This window comes from Carettochelys insculpta, chromosome 9, assembly GCF_033958435.1.
Source record: "Carettochelys insculpta isolate YL-2023 chromosome 9, ASM3395843v1, whole genome shotgun sequence".
NCBI classification, from domain to species: Eukaryota; Metazoa; Chordata; order Testudines; family Carettochelyidae; genus Carettochelys; species Carettochelys insculpta.
The window spans coordinates 47,124,699-47,143,408 of NC_134145.1; the positions used below are offsets into that span (position 1 = coordinate 47,124,699).

Below are 18,710 nucleotides of genomic sequence, written 5' to 3' on the forward strand. Positions count from 1 at the left end.
GTGAGAGATGAGGAAATTTGAGAAGCAAGTAGGCAAGACCTACTAAAACAAAAAACAGATGTAAGACTCCTATAGAAAATAATTCTGCAGGACTATTAGGAAATTAAAGAAGGAATCATATATTAATCTTGCCCATAAAATGAATTATTCTTCCTTGAGTGCTTGCTCGTGTCCATTCCATGCAGGTGCGTGTGTGCAGCATGTATGCATTGTCAGAAAATTTTCCCTCAGCAGTATCCTTCAAGCTGACAGGGATGCCCCCAATAGAGGCACTGGTCTATTATCCCATATATACCTATGCCGGCTCCCAACATCTTCAGTTCCTTCTTACTGCCCATGGTGGTCATTGGAATGTTCTCTTGCTCTAGCAGCAAGTGCCCTTTGCTGTTCATCATTGGTGATTATCAGTTGTTAAGTAGTTGTTAAATAGTTATTTCTATTAGTTTAAGGGCTCATAGTGGTCCTTCAGCTGCATGCTCAGCCCGTGTAGCTTCAAACCCTGCAGGTGTTGCCAAAAGCCTATGCCTTATAGTGAACCCTCACTCTGCCTGCCTCAAGTGTTTATGTGAGTCTCATTTGTCTGAGGCCTGCATGATCTGTAAGGCTTTCAAACCCTGGACTAAGCAAGAAAGGGAGTCATGCCTCAAGATCATCGTAAGGGAGGCAGCTCATCTCCTGGAGATGGACTTGGCACCGGAGACGTAGAACGCACCAGCCTTGGTGCAGGAAACCTCTGAACACCTTGTGTGCCTCCCTAGCACTGCACAGACTCTGGCACCGTTCCCAGTCTCTGGTGCCACAGAAGAATGGGAGGACTAGTTGGGGCAGGTCGTCCCAATGGTGCTTGCCCTCCATGTGCTCTCAGTCAGAGTACATAGCACCCTCAGGCACTGAGCCCGGACCTGCTTGGCTGGGCAAGCAATGCAGTCTGTGCTGGGACCCAGAGCCCTCAATGCTGGGTTTTTTTGAGGCAGCTAGGGATTTAATCAAGTTGTCCCCTTCTTCACCACCAGCACCAACCTTGGGGAAGGACTGCCATCATAGATGGCACTGTTGGGAGCCTAAGGCGTCAGGTGCCCTACCTCCGGGGCCTTAAAAACACTGCTCGACCATAGTGTCTTCGTATGCCACTCCAGACTCGAGTGCAGCACTGGCGAATTCTACTCCGCTTTGTACCCCAGCATCAGACTTAACACCGGGAAAGGGGCCCTGCCTGGCACCGAGCAAGCGCAGCATCGGCCACCCTGACTTCCGTTACTGCCTTGGACTTACTCTTCCCCACCTGCCATGAGGCCCTGGGTGACACCCTCCCTTCTATGCCTTCAATGGACTCAAGGGTGCATGAGGACCTCCTCTTGTGCCGAGCCCATAGCCTGGGGAGCCGTACTGAGGGGGTGTCTGAGGGCTCTGACAGAACAGTCGATATCCTGCCGACGGATGACCCAACAAGGGTAGACCACCTTATAAAAAAAAGATGGTGGCCAAGATTTCCAAGTCCCTGTGGCAGACCCAGGCTTCCATTCCCCCCCACCCCCCGCCCCGGACAGATAAGAGGGCTGAGCCCATGTGTTGACAACATTTGGCACTTTCACTGACAGCATGCGATGAGGAATAATGCCTTTGCCTACAGTTTGTCAACAAAAACACCATAGAGGTGCTCCGCAGGGCCCTCTGTCAACAGACTGGGCTTCCAGTTCACTGGGCAGCCCTGTTTGCTGAGCTTCCGGTGCGCCATTCTGCCAAGAGAGCAGCCGGGTAGTCTTGCCGCTCTCTCTTGATGGTTTGCTTTTTCGTTCCACTTGTTTGTGTGTTTCATGATCTGTTGACAGAAGTTTTGCAGGAAGATTTCTTCTGACAGTAACTTCTATCGACAGATCGCTGTAGTGTAGACCTAGCCATTGTGTGGAAGAGTACTTGTTGCTATGACATCATTCCCTAGCTTTTCTGCGCAAATAAGTTGTAAATAGCTGTGTTTTAGCATACCTATTGTTTTGGTTCAGTCAGTGTTAGGTAGTTGTCAGGTAGAGAAGATCTTTCTCCTTCTCCTGTTTTTTCCCCTCCTGGGGTTAAAAGAATGAAAAAGTCCCAGGGCTTTAAGCAGTGCTGTTACATGTCTAATATAACACCGTACTCGCTCTCCTGAGAACCCGAGGAGTTGAAGAACACGCCTCCACTCTGCTGCTTGTGAGAGGTGGAGACTAGTACAGTAGAGGACACTCTACATATTTAAAGAGAGACTAGTATCAGTACAAAAGTAATATTTTAGAGAGGTCTTAAAAGATCTTTTAAAAATCTTGGATTACTCCCTGCTTGCTATTAGCCATGGGTTGTTATAGGCCTTTTTGCATCCATTGAGCCCAACCTCCCAAAACCAGACTTTGGTACCCTAAAATTTTCAGGGTGGGTACATCTGAGTGGGGGATTAAACTAAGACATCCCTTTTGAACGTGCATAAGATGTCACTTTGTAGCCTTGTAAACAAACTCCAAGAGTGAACATCTGCGGTTAAAATACCGATAAATACCACCTGATGACTTTTAGCAACTTTTGCTGCTTCTTATGATAAACAAAGTGACCAGTTTACCTGGGCCATTATATTTTTGCCACCTGCTTACACCACACAAGATCAATGTCACCTTTTATGTCAGTATATTGATCTTCTTGACGTGAAAATAGTCAAGCTGGAAAGATGGATATGTTCATGCTTACTTAGATAATCTTATAAGATGTATATGTTTAGTAATATATATGTCTATAATTCTGCATACTAACTGAAGCAAAATATAAAAAATTGCTAAAGGTCACCTTTTACAGAGTCTGGTCCTTCTAGGCCCCTTGCATTACTTCTAAGATAGAATAAAACAAATTAAGGAAAAATAGATCAACTACATATAGGCTTATAAGTGCTAAATTCAAAACAAGTATCCTTATAGGCTGCAGACCTCACTTATGGCTAGAACTCATGACAATTTTTCTGTGGCAAAGGTGTAGGGAATATAGGAGGATGTGTGTTTACTGAATAGTGTGTTTCCCTTTTTCTTTCCAGTCCACTCTGTTGTTCCTTTTTACTCTGTCATTTCCTATATATTTTATCTCTGCCTTTAACATAGTGTCTTAACTAACTCCTCTGCATTGGTTGACCCAGCTCCCTCACCACATAAGCACAGCACAGCAGCCCTATCCAGCCTGTTTCTGTCGTTGCTAGTGTGAGTTTAGTCTGCCAAGAAACAGAAACTGAAAGCCCCAAATTTTCAAGAGTTAGTAGTAAGGCTGGACAGACTAGAGCCATTAATTCATGTTATGGGACTGTAAATGTAGGTCCAGCATGTCTGTGATTAAATTTATTAGTAACTGTTATTGATTTAAATGAGGAAAAAGAAATACAGTATTAATTTTTTTAAATTGATTCTTTTAAAAATATTTTTATGTTCACCCTGCTCATTCCGAAACCATACCCCTCTGTTTAAGCATATCATCAAGTTCATAAAATCCACTGTAATGCTTTTTTTACATATCAGAAAAATATTTTTCTTTCCATTACAGGTGGATGTTTCCCTTAATATGGCGCAGTTGGAAGAAGAAATTTATTTTTTAAAGAATGCATGCAATATTAAGAAACAAATGGCTGCTCTAAATTCCTGCTATAATCAGAGGAGAGTTAGGAAAAACACCAGTACTTGCTCATCTGAAAGCTATGGCAAAAATGTGAAGCTGCTGATGGACTGGGTTAATGCTGTTTGTGAGTTTTATAATACCAAGGTAAGAAGTCTTGTTCTGTGTGTGTGTGTGTGTGTATTCCATGTCTTTGTACATCTGCTGATACATTTTTCTTGACATGGGAAATATTGTTTATAAGTCTATAAATTTTTGAACACTAATTCTGTTCTATCAAATATATATATAAATACATTTCACAAGAATTGTAATGGATGACCTTTTATCAGTCTTTCTTGGACAGCCCTATTGGTGGGATATCAGATACTCAGGATATATTCATGTGCCCAGTTGCATTTTTATCATTTATCATTACATTCTCCTAGAACTGAATTCCTACAATAAAAGTCTAGTCTACCTGTCGATGTAACATCCTAAAAATTCCTCTATTAGTGAACAAGTAGAATATGTTCTTTGAAAGATTTCCTAAAGGACCCTATTGGTCACTGATTCCAGTCTGCTGGAAAAGAGAAGTTCTTAACAAGCCTCTTGGTGCAAAGTAATTCCTCCAGTATGTTGGGTTTTTTCATAACCCTCAGGAGCTTTGGGCACTAAAATTCAAGTTAAAGTTAGCCATGTGAATATTAATCTTGTATCCCAAGTAGTCTTATCATTCTTATAAGAAGTAGTGTGTTTCTAGGAAACGAGATTATCCTCATCAGATTTGTTTCCCCAGCATTGCCGTTTGATTCCTAATCAATGAACCTTCCTTCCTCTCTGAACCTCATGAATTTCACTTTGTGCATCTCCCTCTGTTTCTGTTTCATCTTTGCCTCTTTCTTTTCAATATTGTTGCTGCTGCGTCAAGTAGTGGGTGCACCACTCTGGGTGTCAGTGTAGCCTTGCTCGGGTGCTCAGAGATTCTTCCATAGCCATGGTTTCCCAGGCCATGCATGCACAGAATTGCCTCCTCGCGCTGTCTGGTGTACATGCGGAGCAGGCCCCTTAGGCCGTGTCTACACGGGCACATATCTTCGAAACAGCCATATTTCGAAGATCACTAATTAGGTGCTAAATTGAATATTCAGCGCCTCATTAGCATTAGGATGCTTCCGGCCGCGGTGTTTTGAAAGCGCTGCTTTCGAAAGCACGCGGCTCCGCGCAGCTACATGGGGGGTCCTTTTCAAAAGGTGGGGGGTCCTTTTGAACAGGACCCCCCGTGTAGCTGCGCGGAGCCGCGTGCTTTCGAAAGCGGCCCTTTCAAAGCACTGTGGCCAAAAGCGTCCTAACGCTAAGGAGGCTCTGAATATTCAGTTCAGTGCCTCATTAGTAATATTCAAAATGGCCATTAGCATGGCCATTTCGAAGATTTGTGCCCATGTAGACACACCCTTAGTTCCTTCTCTACCATCCTTGGCTGCAGATGGAGCGTTGTCAGTCTCTTCAAGAGAGTTTGAATTTCATTAGTTAGTTTATAGCTTGTGCTTAGACATTTCCTAGTCCAAATTAATTACCCTTGTTCTATGTTTATCCAAAAAAAAAAAAAAGTTATAGTGCTGCATCCACCGCTATGCCAGGCTCCTTGGACTTTAAGCAGTGTGCCACATTCAAGGATGCCTTGCCTGCTTCGGATGGCCTTGCATCCTGCATAAAGTGCCTCGGCGAAGGCCACCAGATGCAATTGTGCATCCATTGTTCTGGACTAATGGCCAGAGCTAGTTGAGATAGAGGCAACAGACTCAAAATCTTATACAAGAAGTCCCTGCAACCAGCGGCTCTGGGCAAGCCAACTGCTCATGACAAGGCTAAGGGTGAGGACTCTAAGCATCCCCCAGCTTCTAAAGGCTCTCCCACTAGCGTGCTGGGTCCCTCTCCTTGCCCATTCCTGGTCTTTGGCACTGTCTTTGTGGGCTGCGCCAGAAAGGAAAACCATTTTGGGCTCTCCAGCACTGTGCCTGTTGGCACCAACCAAGCAGGCGCACTCTGTGCCGAAGTGCAAGCATACTGCATCGATATCGTCAGCACCAGAGGTGCCAGCACTTCTGGTAGCACCATCAAGCCCATCGGTGGCTATGGCCTGGCAGACTAGACCAGCAACAGTGTCTGCCCCTTCTCTGATGTTGACACCTGCACGTAATGTGGCAGCATTAATTTTTTCCAGAACCAGGGACATCATGCAAGACCAGGGCTGACACCCCTCCCCGCTTTCAAGCATCAGGGGATCTGGGTTGGCACCATCACAAATGCATTGCCTCTACTGCACCCTTTATGCCTCAAGATTTGGCACTGAAGCGCCTGCGGTCGACATCAGCACTGACCGAACAGCAGCCCAGCGTGGCACTGTCTTATCGGCACCACTGATTGCTCGAGGCTGGCAGCGTCTCTGTGTCTCTTGCGCCGCTTGGCATTGTGCTGCTGCTCTGGCATCAAGCCTTCAACGCTGGGTGCACGGTCAGACGGTGCCAGTGCGTTCTCTTTCCAACACTCCAGCCTGATGCATCCTTGGTAGATGTCCTACTTGTGCTGGCTACCATGCCATGCCACCTTCTTCATAGTTTGCCCACCACTACTCGCAATAAGAGCAGCAGTGGCCTTCTTGGCATGGGGTGTTGTGGCACTGGCACACTTAGTTGGCAACATCATCTATATCAGAAACAAGACCACCCTCACCTCACCCATCCAAGGCACTGTTTCAGCCATTGGGGAATCCCAACAATGAGGAATCCCTGTCAGAAGGGGTAGCGGGGGGCGGCGCCACCTTCCCTCTCCTTCCCTCTTCTCTGATGCAGCAGCGCTCACCTTGTCACCTCCCTTGATGGATGACACAAGACCTTTTTTGACAAGTGGCCCAGTCATTGGACAAAGACATGCAGGAAGTCCTAGTAAAGCAGTATCAGCTCTTGCATACGGTGTAGCCCCTGTCCTCCTCTAGGGTGGCATTGCCCATGGATAAGGCTATAATAGAAGCAACCACGGTGCTGTTAGAAACCCTGACATCCATTACCCCTGCCAGCAAATGAGCAGACAAGAAGTACTTTGTCTTGTCCAAGGACACCAAAGTTTTTTTACTCATCTACACCCCAACTAGCTGATGGTGGATGCAGTCCATAATAAGATTCAGTCATTCCATTCCACCCCACAAGACAAGGTCAGCAAGAAGTGAGACATTATGGGCTAAAAGATTTATTCCTCTGGCACCCTTCCCCTTGGTGCCGCAAACTATACAGCCATGTTGGTGGATTATGATTTTCAGAATTACTCCAAAATACATGAGCTGGTCCCAATGTTACCTGAACATCAGTTCCAAATGTTATCAGGTGTCATCAAAGAAGGCCATGCATTTGGCCATGGACATAGCTGACACAGCAGCTTGTGTCACTGTGGCGCGTCTGCTGGCCAAGCACCTCCCTGGTCCTTGGCATCAGAGGTGTCCAGTTATTCTTTGAGTGGTTGCCCATGTGCATTCCAATACAGGTTTGCGTGCCCACATATGCCCCGTTGCCGAAAGTCTTTTCCCTTAGCCAGTAGCTGTAGGTTCGATGAGGTGCTCTCTGAATTGATGCCCTCATGGCAACCAATATATACACTTTCTGACCCATTCCCCACTGTTCCTTCTCACCATGGAGACAGGTGTTAGAACTCCCTCTTGTTCGTGCAAGCAGCCATTTCACTTCTGGTAGCTTAGCTTATCTGTACATAACAATTATTCACAGTTTGCTATTTAGATAAAACAAAACAACAGAAATGCAGCACTTTAAAGACTAACAAAATGATTTATTCCGTGATGAGCTTTTGTGGAACAGATCCACTTCTTCAGATCAATCTCATTTCTAATACAGACTGACAAAAGTACAGAGGACAAAAAAAAATTGCAATAAAAACTGACACGAGGGATGAGGGGTGGGGGAAATGTTAATTGTCCTGCCTGAGATAATTACGAGCATCAGAGGAACGGACGTAATGCATGAGGTAATTGATGTCTCTGTTCATACCACGTGTTAATGTGTCAAATTTGAATATGAATTCCAACTCACAGATTTCTTGCTCTGATTTGTTTTTAAATTTTTTGCTCTGGGACACATGTTCTCAGGTCTTTGACATAATGGCCAGCTCCACTGGAGTATTCACTGACCGGCTTATGTGTATTGAGTTTCTTGATGCCTGCTCTATGTCCATTTATTCTTTGGCGAAGGTTTTGCCCAGTCTGTCCAACATACAGTGTCAGGGCATTATTGGCACATAATGGCATGTATAATGTTGCTTGAAGTGCACGAGAAAGTGCCTTTGATTTTGTAACTTATATGGTTAGGTCCAATGATGGTATTCCCAGAATAAATATGTAGACAAGGTTGGCTAATTAGTGTTGTTAATAGTTCGTTCTTGTACATAGTTGTCGGGCCTGGGTTGGGAGGTGGGTTCCCCTATGTCACAGCCCTGGCACCGAGGGGTGTCAGGGTTTCTAGGCTTTAAGGCCTGTGGAGAGTGTGGAAGCACGTGCTGTAGAGTGATCCCCCCCCTCAGCCTGTTCACAGTGCTTGGGTGAGAGCTGCCAGGGGGGTCGCTGCTCTATTTGTAGAAGTTTTAAACCAAGGACTCCAAAGGAAAGGGCGCAGTTCCTGAAAGTCCTCAATGTAGTGGTTCCCAAACTTTTCAGTATCACAACCCCCCTTTTGATTTTTGAGAGACCCTCATGCCCCCACCTCTTCATCATCCAACCCCCCTTTTAACAAAAAAATTCAATTCGTAATTTAAAATAAGCACAAAAACTTTGATATAAAAATGTTGCCTGAGCCCTGTGCCAGCCACCAGAGCTGCCCTCCACCAGCTGCCTGCCTGCATGAGCTCTGTAGTGCCAGAGCTGCCCATCCATACCCACACTGCTGGGGCCAGCTGCCCACTCTCCATCTGCCAGGGCCAACCAGCCACCCCAGTATCCCGAGCCCTGCACTGTTTGGGCCAGCTGCCAGCCCGAGCCCCACGTTGCCAGGGCCAGCTACCTGAGCCCCACAGTGCTGGAGCTAGACAGCCACCCACCCACCAGCTGCCCAAACTCCATGCTGCCAGGGCCAGCCACCTGCCCGCTAGCCTGAGCCCTGCAATGCTAGGGCCAGCCACCCAAGTCTCACGAGCCCCGCTAGCCTGCCCCATGAGCCCCACCACCCAAGCCCCTCACCTCCTTTCCCCCAAAGCCAGGCACCACCAGCCCCACCCCCATCTAACCCTATCCTCCTTCCCATCACCTCCCCAACCCCCACACTCACCTTTGTAGCAGGCAGCTTGCTCCACGTAGAGCTTCGCTGGCTGTGTGCTTTTTATGGCATCTGCACTGGGTCACCCACGTAAAATGACAGGGGCTGCAGAGCAGGAAGTAAAGGCTGGCTTTTTCTTTGGGTGGGAGAAATAATGAGGGGCTGGGTCACCTTGCTCCCCCTCTCCTCAGAAGTTTTTCATGCCCCTCCGCCCAGGTTGGGAAACCATATCTTAATGGAAGCTGCATTTCAGCTAGAGTGATCCCCCATCAGTGGGACTGAGTAGGGGATCCTTGGTGTGGAGTGCACTGGCGGCACTGAGTGCAATGTTGGCACTGGTGAAGGCCAGAGGGGCTCGGCACTGGGGTGATGGGCTGGCACCACACCCATCCAAGCAGCATAGATCGCAGTCTTCAGTTCCCCGTAAGTGGAAGAAGCGTTATAGGGCCTGGTACCCTGCGGTGCCGCGAAGGATTGACGAGTCTGAGATGTTGACAGTTGAACAGCACTGGGGCGTGCTTCAGAGGACTGAGCACTGATGCTGATTCAAAGGTCTAGCCCTCACTTGCCTGAGCTGCCTTTGATGCTAGAGTTGTTCTGGACAGTGCAGAGTCTCCTGAGGATCAAGGTGCCTTTCTCACCTCCATCACGGAGCAAGCTGATTGTGCTGGCACCATCTTTGACACCTGCGGTTCAGACAACTGTGATGCTAATGCAGACACTGGCCCAGTCAGGGCTGAGACAGGTGCCTACCCGTCAGGAACCTCGCTGGTCCTTGACGTCAGGATTGGAATCGGACTCCTACCTTTCAGAGCAGGACGCCACCAGGAACAGGAGTGGCCATTCCTCATCCTGTTGGAGCCAACACCCCACAGAGACAGAGCCAACCTCCACAATGGCTCTTTTGAATTCTGTGGATGTTCCATGAGTCCCAGGGTCAATTTCTTAGACCACACTCAAAAGGCCCTGTTGCTGTTGGTGGTGGTGGGGGCTCCCTGGTACCATGTGCAGCACATTCAGCTGCACTGGGAGCACCCCCTCAGGAGCAACGACAGACCAATTGCCTCTGGGAGATAGATCTGTCTCAGGGGCATCCCTAGTCACGGTATCGACCTCAACTGACTTGGTGCTGGCTTCATTATTGCTGATGCCTCCATCTTCAGTGGCATATATGTGGGCCCTGTCGGTGTCGGTGGCCTTGGTGCCTCTCCCAGGTGTGTCATCTTCGGCATCACCTCAGGTGGACTCTACGGTTCTTGCGACTCAGTTGTTTCCTCCACCATTGGTGGTGGGCGTGGACCTTTCAGGGACCATGGACCCAAGTTGTTTGGGGCAGGCTGGCACCTCTTCATCGTTCTCCCTGGATGAAGCAGTGATGGGTTCCTCTGTTTCTCTAGTGTTAGATCATGGTTGAGCTCTGCAGCAGCAACTGCTTCGTAGGGTGTCCAAGCGGAGGAGGTTAAGGATGAGGCAGACCCTATGACAGACATTTTATCCACAGGACCTTCTAGAGTGGCTTTGCCTATCATAAATACAAAAGCCCAAAGGCCAAAACCCATGTGGAAGGTGCCAGCGTCTGTCCAGCCAACCGCCAGAAGAAATGGAAGGTGATACTTTGTCCCTTCCAAAGTGAACAAACATCTGTTCGCCCACCCCAGTCCCAGCTTTTTAATTGATTGTGGACGCAACCAGCCGCAGGGAGTGGCAAGGTTTTCAGGAGCCTTCTCCCAAAAATAGAGAAGTCAAGAAATTGGACCTGAAGGGGAGAAAGTTTTATTCTATAGGGAGTTTACAGTTACGTATAGCAAACCAGCAGGCTCCGGTGAGCAGGTACTCCTTTAATACAGTGACTTCTCTGTCTAAATTCTCAGTGCCTGTGCCTTCGAATGCTAAACAAGAATTTACAGCAGTAGTGGAGGAAATTAAACTGATTTCTTTTGTGGCTCTCCAAGTCACCCTGGATGCTTTATGTGTTATGGCATCGGGGATTGCCATGATGTAGGGGATGTAGGTGCAGGTTTCCAGACTCTCTCAGGAGGTGCAGCAGACCATACAGGATCTGCCCTTTGAGGGACCCACTTTGTTTTCTATGAAAATGGACAAGAGGCTACATAGTCTAAGGGTGACCCTTTGGTTTCTGGGGCTCCATACCCCTTTGACCCAGCACAGGTACTTTGCCCCCCCACCCTCTTCTTAGGCAGTTCCAACAGCCACAACAGCCTAGAGACCACAATAGGAGATGGAGTTGCAGTGGCAGGAGGTGCTCCAGCCAGCCAGGGCAGAGACAACGGAAGCCCCCTGCTGGGCCTTAACTGAGCTTTTTTGACGGTACAGTCCGGCAGCTAGCTGCTGCAATGGGGCTTCTTCCCTTCTTCCCCCAGCTGTGGGACTGGAGTGCTTTTGATTTGCACTGAACTTGCGTTAATGTGAGTTAAGTACACATCTAAATCCTGCATGCCAGGGGATTACTGTATAGACATGTTAGTGACATTGCCAAAGTGGGTACTGCAGACTCTGTATTGGTGGCTAGATGCTTGGACAGCGTGTTCTGCAGTTTCCCTCAGACCTCCCCAACCTTCCCTGTAACCAATGCGTCAGACTTCAGGTGGGGGATGTATCTGGGAGAGTGCCAGACTCAAGCGTTCTGGGTCACATTGGACCTTGAGCTCCACGTCAAAGTGAGGGAGCTCAGGGCCTTCAGGTTCATGTGCGAGGTGTTTCAGGACAACCTAGCAGAGCATTGTGTGTCAGTGAGCAAGAACAACAACAGCAATGTGTTACATCAACAGGCGGGGGTGCATGCTCCTCTCCTGTGTCTCAAGGCCCCCAGACTTTGAGAGTTTTGCATTCAGCACCAAATTCTCCAACAAGCTCACTACTTACCAGGGGTCCACATAGCGGACCACCTCAGCAGGTCCTTTATGAGCTACTAATGGTCCATTCACCTGGACATGCTGCAATCAGTTGTCCAAATCTGGGGCTATCCCCAGGTGGACCTGTTCACCACGCACCTTAACGCAAAGTGCCTGATGTTTTGCTCTTACCAGAACCAGAGCTGGGACCCTGGGTAGACGCATTCAGCATGTCTTGGGCAGGCCTGCTTCTGTATGCATTTCCTTTGGGCCCACTTGTCCACAAGGTCCTCTTCAAAATTCGATCAGATCAGGTCTCGGTGATTCTGGTGGCCCCAGCATGGGCTAGGCAGTACTCTGTCCTCTTGGACCTGTCAGTGAGTGAACCAATAACATTCCTGTTACGCCCAGACCTGTTGACTCAAGACAAAGGGGCAGTTGCAGCATCCCAACTTTCTGTCCCTTTACCTCACAGCATGGAAGCTTCATGGCTGAGTGCCACGGAACTTTCCTGCTCAGAGACAGTGAAGAAGGTGCTCCTGAACAACAGGAAGCCTTCCATGAGAGCGTTTATCTGGTGAAGTGGATAAGGTTCACAATCCTGGCCATTGTAGGTTACCTGTGGCACCCGAGTGAGGAAGAGCTGGCCTTTTCCGCCACCAAAGTGCAGTTGGTGGCCATTTCTGCTTTTTCATTCTGGCCCAGACTTTTCATTGGTGTTCTTGGACCTGGTTGTTAAGAGATTTAAGAAAGTCCTGGAGAGTGTTAAGCCACCCTCATGGGACCTTAATTTGCTATTGTCTAAGCTTATGAGGGTGGGGGTACCCTTTGAACCCCTCATTCCCTGCTGTGTCTAAGATACAAAATTTTTCTGGTGTCCATTTCATTGACCAGGAGGTTGTCTGAATTCAGAGCTCTTAGGGTGGATCCACTCTATATGGTGTTCCACAAGGACAAGGTTAGACTGTGTCCCCCTCTGGCTTCCTACCGAAGGTGGTCTCTTCTTTTCATGTCAGTCAGGATACCTAATTACCAGTGTTCTATCCCAAACTACATGCCTTGCCGAGGAAGCAGAATTTGCTTACCTTTAGATGTCTGTAGCGCTTTGGCTTTTTACGTAGACAGGAACAAGATGTTTAGAAAGTCACAGCAACTCTTTGTTGCAGTGGTGGACAGGATGGAGGGCCTTCCAGTTTCCTCCCAGTGGATTTCCTTCTAGATAGTGGCTTGTATTAAGGCATGCTATAGGTTGGCGAGAGTTTCCCCTCCTTCAATCAGGGCACACTCTCTACAAGAGTGCAAGTGTTTTCAGTGACATTCCTGGCCCATGTCCCTATTCAGGAAATCTGTAGGGCAGTCATCTAGTCTTTAATACGTACATTTGTGGCTCATTATACAATCACAACACACTAGGGAGGATACTGCTGTTGGCAGAGCTGTATTACAATTGTTCCGGGGCTCCAACCCCACCTCCTTAATGTCATCTTGGAGTCACCTATATTGGAATGCACATGAGCAATCACTCAAAGAAAAGACAGTTACTTGTTTCTGTAACTGATGTTCTTTGAGGTGGGCTGCTCACGTCCATACCAAAACCCTCCCGTCTTTCTCCGGTGTTGGCATAGCCATCAAGAAGGAATTGAGCATGGAGCTGGTCAGGCAGTGCCTATATTGGTCGCCTTAATGGTGGCACTGCATTGACCCAACAGCTACTGGCTAGGGGGAAAAGACTTCCAGCAACTGGGCATGAGCTTGCATGCACACCTGCATTGGGATGGGCATGAGCAACATATCTCGAAGAACACTAGTTCTTCTTCGAGTGTCCCCGTGGGTGCTCCACATTAGGTGTCGGGCTCGCCCGGCGCCGCAGATCGGATCTTCCAAGCAGTTTCTGCCGGACCGCGCATGCGCCGGTGCGCGCCGCTCCCCCGCGCGCTCCCGGCCATGTGCGCGATCCGGTCCCCGCCAGTTCCTCTTAACCGCCGTCGGCTGCAGACGGAATCCAACTAGGCTAAGGCCAAGTAGTGTATTCAATGGCTTTATCTGTTTTTTCTTAAAGTTTTTTCAGGCACTTAGGCTACTATAAGCTAGCCGTTTGTTATTTTGTAAAAAAAAAAAAAAAACAAAAAAAAAAAAAAAAAACAACAACGAACAAGCTAGGAGAGGGACAGCTCAGCCAGTCCCAGTAACAAGCGCCGGAGGCCAGGAGCTAGGGCTATCAGCCCTCCGGCTAAGGCAGACCATCGGACGGGGAAAACGGCACAAAGAAGGTGCTAAGTACCCACTTAAAAACACAAAGACTCACCAACAATGTCCTCTTCAGGCTTTAAAAAAAAAAAAAAAAAAAAAAAAAAATGCTGCTTCTTGACAAGGCCCTCCAGCCAGAAGTGCCGGAGCGGCCGCAGCAGGAGGGACCCTCCGGGGCCCTTAAAAGGAAAGCTGCCTCCCTCACTCCATCAGCGCAGAAACGGAGGAAAGTATCTCCAGCCCGATCCCTGCCGGCAGCAACAGCGAGCGGGACGGGAGGAGCAAGCAGCCCCCAGCCGCAGCAACAGCTGATCGGCGGCGGCACGGAGAGCCACGTGGAAGCGGCTCAGCCTCCAATACTCAGCCAGCCGCCCCGCACCGCAGGCAGGGCGGCGGCTAAGCAATCGCCGGTACTGGCGGCACCGCAGGCAGCGGCACCGACCCCCGGGGAACCGGCGGTGCAGAGCGCGCAGGCACGCAGCCTGCCGGCACCGGAGGACACCGCACATGCGGCATCGCCCTCGAGCGTGCCGAGCTCGGTGCAGACGGGGCCGGAATCCCCTGTATGCTCCCCAGCCCGATCCCTGCCGGCAGCAACAGCGAGCGGGACGGGAGGAGCGAGCAGCCCCCAGCCGCAGCAACAGCTGATCAGCGGCGGCACGGAGAGCCACGTGGAAGCAGCTCAGCCTCCGATAATCAGCCAGCCGCCCCGCACCGCAGGCAGGGCGGCGGCTAAACAAGCGCTGGTACCAGCGGCACCGCAGGCAGCGGCACCGACCCCTGGGGAACCGGCGGTGCAGAGCGCGCAGGCACGTAGCCTGCCGGCACTGGAGGACACCGCACGTGCGGCACCGCCCTTGAGCGTGCCGAGCTCGGTGCGGACGCCGGAATGCCCTGTATGCCCCCCAGCCCGATCCCTGCCGGCAGCAACAACGAGCGGGACGGGAGGAGCGAGCAGCCCCCAGCCGCAGCAACAGCTGATCGGCGGCGGCACGGAGAGCCACGTGCAAGCGGCTCACCCTTCGATAATCAGCCAGCCGCCCCGCTCCGCAGGCAGGGCGGCGGCTAAACAAGCGCCGGTACCACCGACCCCTGGAAAACCGGCGGTGCAGAGCGCGCAGGCACGCAGCCTGCCGGCACCGAAGGACACCGCACATGCGGCACCGACTTCGAGTGTGCCGAGCTCGGTGCGGACGTGGCCGGGATCCCCTGTATGTCAGGGGCGGAGTTACCTCCTCAAGGGAGGGGGAAGACTGCACACAAGAGGAGGCATTGCAGCCCCTCTCCGCACAGGGCTGTGTAGTTGCTTTCTCACAGCCCTCCGCTATGTTGCAGACTCCAACTAGAAGGCAGGGGTCCCCCCCCTCCTTGGCCTACCCAGAGCCCCCTTCTCCATTTCTGCAACCAGCCTCACCCTGGCTGGGACCACCTCCACCCTTCCTGGGATTTGAACCGCTGGACTATTAGGCAAAGTCGCTCTCTCCAGGGTCTCGACGGTCTCCCTCCCCCAGACGCAAAGGGTATCCACCAAGGGAGTGGTCTAGGTCACCTTCCCAAGACCAGTGCTTATACTGCCGTGGTCGCCCCTACCACGCAGGGCATAGACACCATCGGCAATCTACTAGGGAAAGATCCCTACGAACGATCTCGTACCCCCAAGGGCAATTGTGACCGGGGACAGAGACTTAAGCATCTCAGGGGGGACTGGTTATGGAACCCTGAGATTTTTCCTCGCACACCTCTAGTGAGAGGGTGTACCATCATCAGCAGGAACCGGAAGGGTCCAGAAAGACGTACCCCAGCGGTTCCTCGCTTTCCTCCCCGGATGAGGCTACGGCCCCGGGGGGCGTCCATCCTCCGGACGATCTCAAACAGTTCCAAGAGCTGTTTTACGAGGGTGGCCTTCACGCAAGGCTTCCAGACAGCAAAGGTGCAAGAGCAACACCATAAGCTCCTCAAAAATCTGAGACCTCCGGCCTCCTCCAAAATAGCAATACCGCTGATGACGCAATCTTGGAGCCTGCCACTATGATATGGCAGACTCCTGCGACTATTCCGCCTGTCCACAAAAGAGCGAAAAAAAAAAACTTCGTGCCCACGAAGGGCATGGAGTTCCTGTTCAGCCACCCACAACCAAATTCTTTGGTGGCGGAGTCGTCGCAACGTGGGGGAATAAACAAACATGCCAAAAAGCTAGAGCTGTTGGGCAGAAAGGTCTACTCCTCCTCCACGCTACTGTTGCCAATGGCAAATTACGCAGCGCATCTAGCGAACCATAATTTCAACAACCACATTAGGTTGACCTCCCTCATGGACTCGCTTCCAGAGGGCACGAAACCAGTGCTCAAGGCCATCATCCGACCATTTTATAACCAGTGGCAAAGGATCACCACAGACACATGGGTGCTGGAGATCATAGCCACGGGGTACGCCATCCCCTCCCAGTTGCTCCCACCGCCATGACCTCCACCCGGGGCCCCACCTCCAGGAGACCTCCCATGTAGCGAGGCTCAAGCAGGAGGTAGACCATCTCATGCTCGTAGGGGCAGTGGAAAGAGTGCCGGAGCAACTGCAAGGGAGAGGGTTCTACTCGAGGTACTTCCTCACGGGGAGGTCCATCTTAGATTTTCGAGGCCTCACCGGTACCTGCGCAAGCAACGTTTTCGGATGATCACAAACGCCTCCATCCTTACGGCACTAGACGATGGAGATTGGTTCGCAGCCCTCGACTTACAAGGTCCTACCGTTTGGGCTCTCCTCAGCCCCCAGAGTCTTCACCAAGACCTTGGCAGTGGTGTCAGCCTACCTGCACAGACAGGGGGTATTTATATTCCAGTATCTGAATGACTGCCTACTCAAAGGGGCCTCAAAGGAGGAGGTACTACGCATAATATGTGTCACAGCAGGCACGTTCTCTTCGCTCGGCCTGCTTATCAATCTGACAAAATCAAAGACAGACCCCACACAGGACATAGAGTTCGTAGGGGCACGCATAAATTCTATTACAGCGAGGGCGTATCTACCAGAGACTCGCTTTCGGGCCATCGGCTCCCTCGCGCAAGGCTTCACCTTCAGCCCTATGGTGCCGGTTCTGACGTGCTTACAGCCGCTGGGCCACATGGCAGCAGCAACGTTTCGTACAACAGAACGCCAGGTTACACATGCGCAGCATGCAGCATTGGCTGGCGAGCGTATACAAACCGGCAACACACACTGTTCACAGGATGGCGTCGCCCACAACGGAGGTGCGCAAATCCCTGCAATGGTGGGTAAACCCAGAGAACCTGCTAACAAGGGTACCCTTCCACCAACCACACGTATTGGTTTTTCTTACTACAGATGCCCCCCTCATAGGGTGGGGAGCACACATGGGCGAAGAGGTGACGCAAGGGCTGTGGTCCTCTATGGAGCAGTCACTGCACACAAATATACTGGAGCTCAAAGCAGTGTTCAACGCCTGCAGACACTTTCGAGACCAACTGAAAGGCAAGGTAGTCGGGATCAGTACAGACGATACCTCCACCATGTTTTATATAAATCGGCAAGGAGGAGCTCGGTCCCGTGCCTTATGTGTGAAGCAGTCCGGTTGTGGAACTGCTGCATCGCCAACAATGTAACCTTGAAAGCCTCGTACTTACCAGGCGCTCGCAATGTGAAGGCAGACCAGCTGAGCAGGCGTTTCGCACTCACGCACGAGTGGCAGATCCGTCCCGATCTGCTGCAACCGATTTTCCACGCATGGGGTTTTTCCCCAGATAGACCCTGTTTGCTACTCAGCACAACAAGAAGTGCCCACAATTCTGCTCCAGGGCAGGACTGGGACGGGGGTCCCTGAGGGATGCCTTCGCGATCTCATGGAGGGGCCCCCTGCTTTACGCTTTCCCTCCCACAGTGCTCATCCACAAAGTGTTGCAGAAAGCCAGGAGGGAAGGAACCTGAATGATCCCGATAGTCCCAACGTGGGATCGACAGCAATGGTTCCCCCTATTCCTGCGCATGTCGGACCGGCCACTGAGGTCCCCTCCGGTGGCGCGGGATCTGCTCACGCAAGCCCAGGGGTCCATAGTGCATCCGCACCCCCAAAGCCTGCGACTACGAACGTGGTTAATCCATGGCTCAGCTCCCTAGAGAGCACATGTACGGAGGAAGTGCAGCAAGTCCTAGAAAGTAGCAGGAGGACTTCCACCAGGAAGACCTTCAAGCAGAAATGGACTCGCTTTACGGCATGGTGTTCTACCAAACGGCTAGCCCCCTTTCGGTGCCTATGGCTGTGATATTAGAGTATTTACTGGACCTCAAGAGAGGAGGACTCTCGCTATCCTCGTTTCAGGTCCACCTGGCCGCCATTTTGGTGTTCAGACACGAAGAGGAAGGGCACACGGTGTTCGCCCATCCCATGGTTACCAGGTTCTTCAAAGGGCTGGTAAGCCTATACCCCCCTCAGAAACCGCTTCCACCTCTGTGGAACTCGGACCTGGTGCTTAATGCGAAAAGGGGACCACCGTTTGAGCCTTTGGCCACGGTTTCCCTCCGCCTCCTTATGATGAAGACGACCTTTCTTCTCGCAATCACGTCAGCTCGCAGGGTGAGCGAGCTTGAGGCAGTTATGGCAACGCCGCCCTGCGCTGTTTTTCCAAGGAGGCGGTAACCATACGGCTGCATCCAGCCTTTGTTCCTAAAGTTTCTTTCCGAGTTTCATACTAACGAA

At 50.7% G+C, this 18,710-nt stretch overlaps 1 protein-coding gene across 1 annotated transcript in view; it reads left to right on the plus strand.

Moving 5' to 3' along the window:
- ASPM (assembly factor for spindle microtubules) overlaps nt 1–18,710 on the plus strand; it is a 71,854-nt gene that overhangs the window by 19,798 nt on the left and 33,346 nt on the right. The window contains exon 13 of the mRNA XM_075003296.1: nt 3,544–3,759. Coding sequence (XP_074859397.1) covers nt 3,544–3,759 — 216 coding nt within the window. The remainder of the gene's footprint in view (nt 1–3,543; nt 3,760–18,710) is intronic.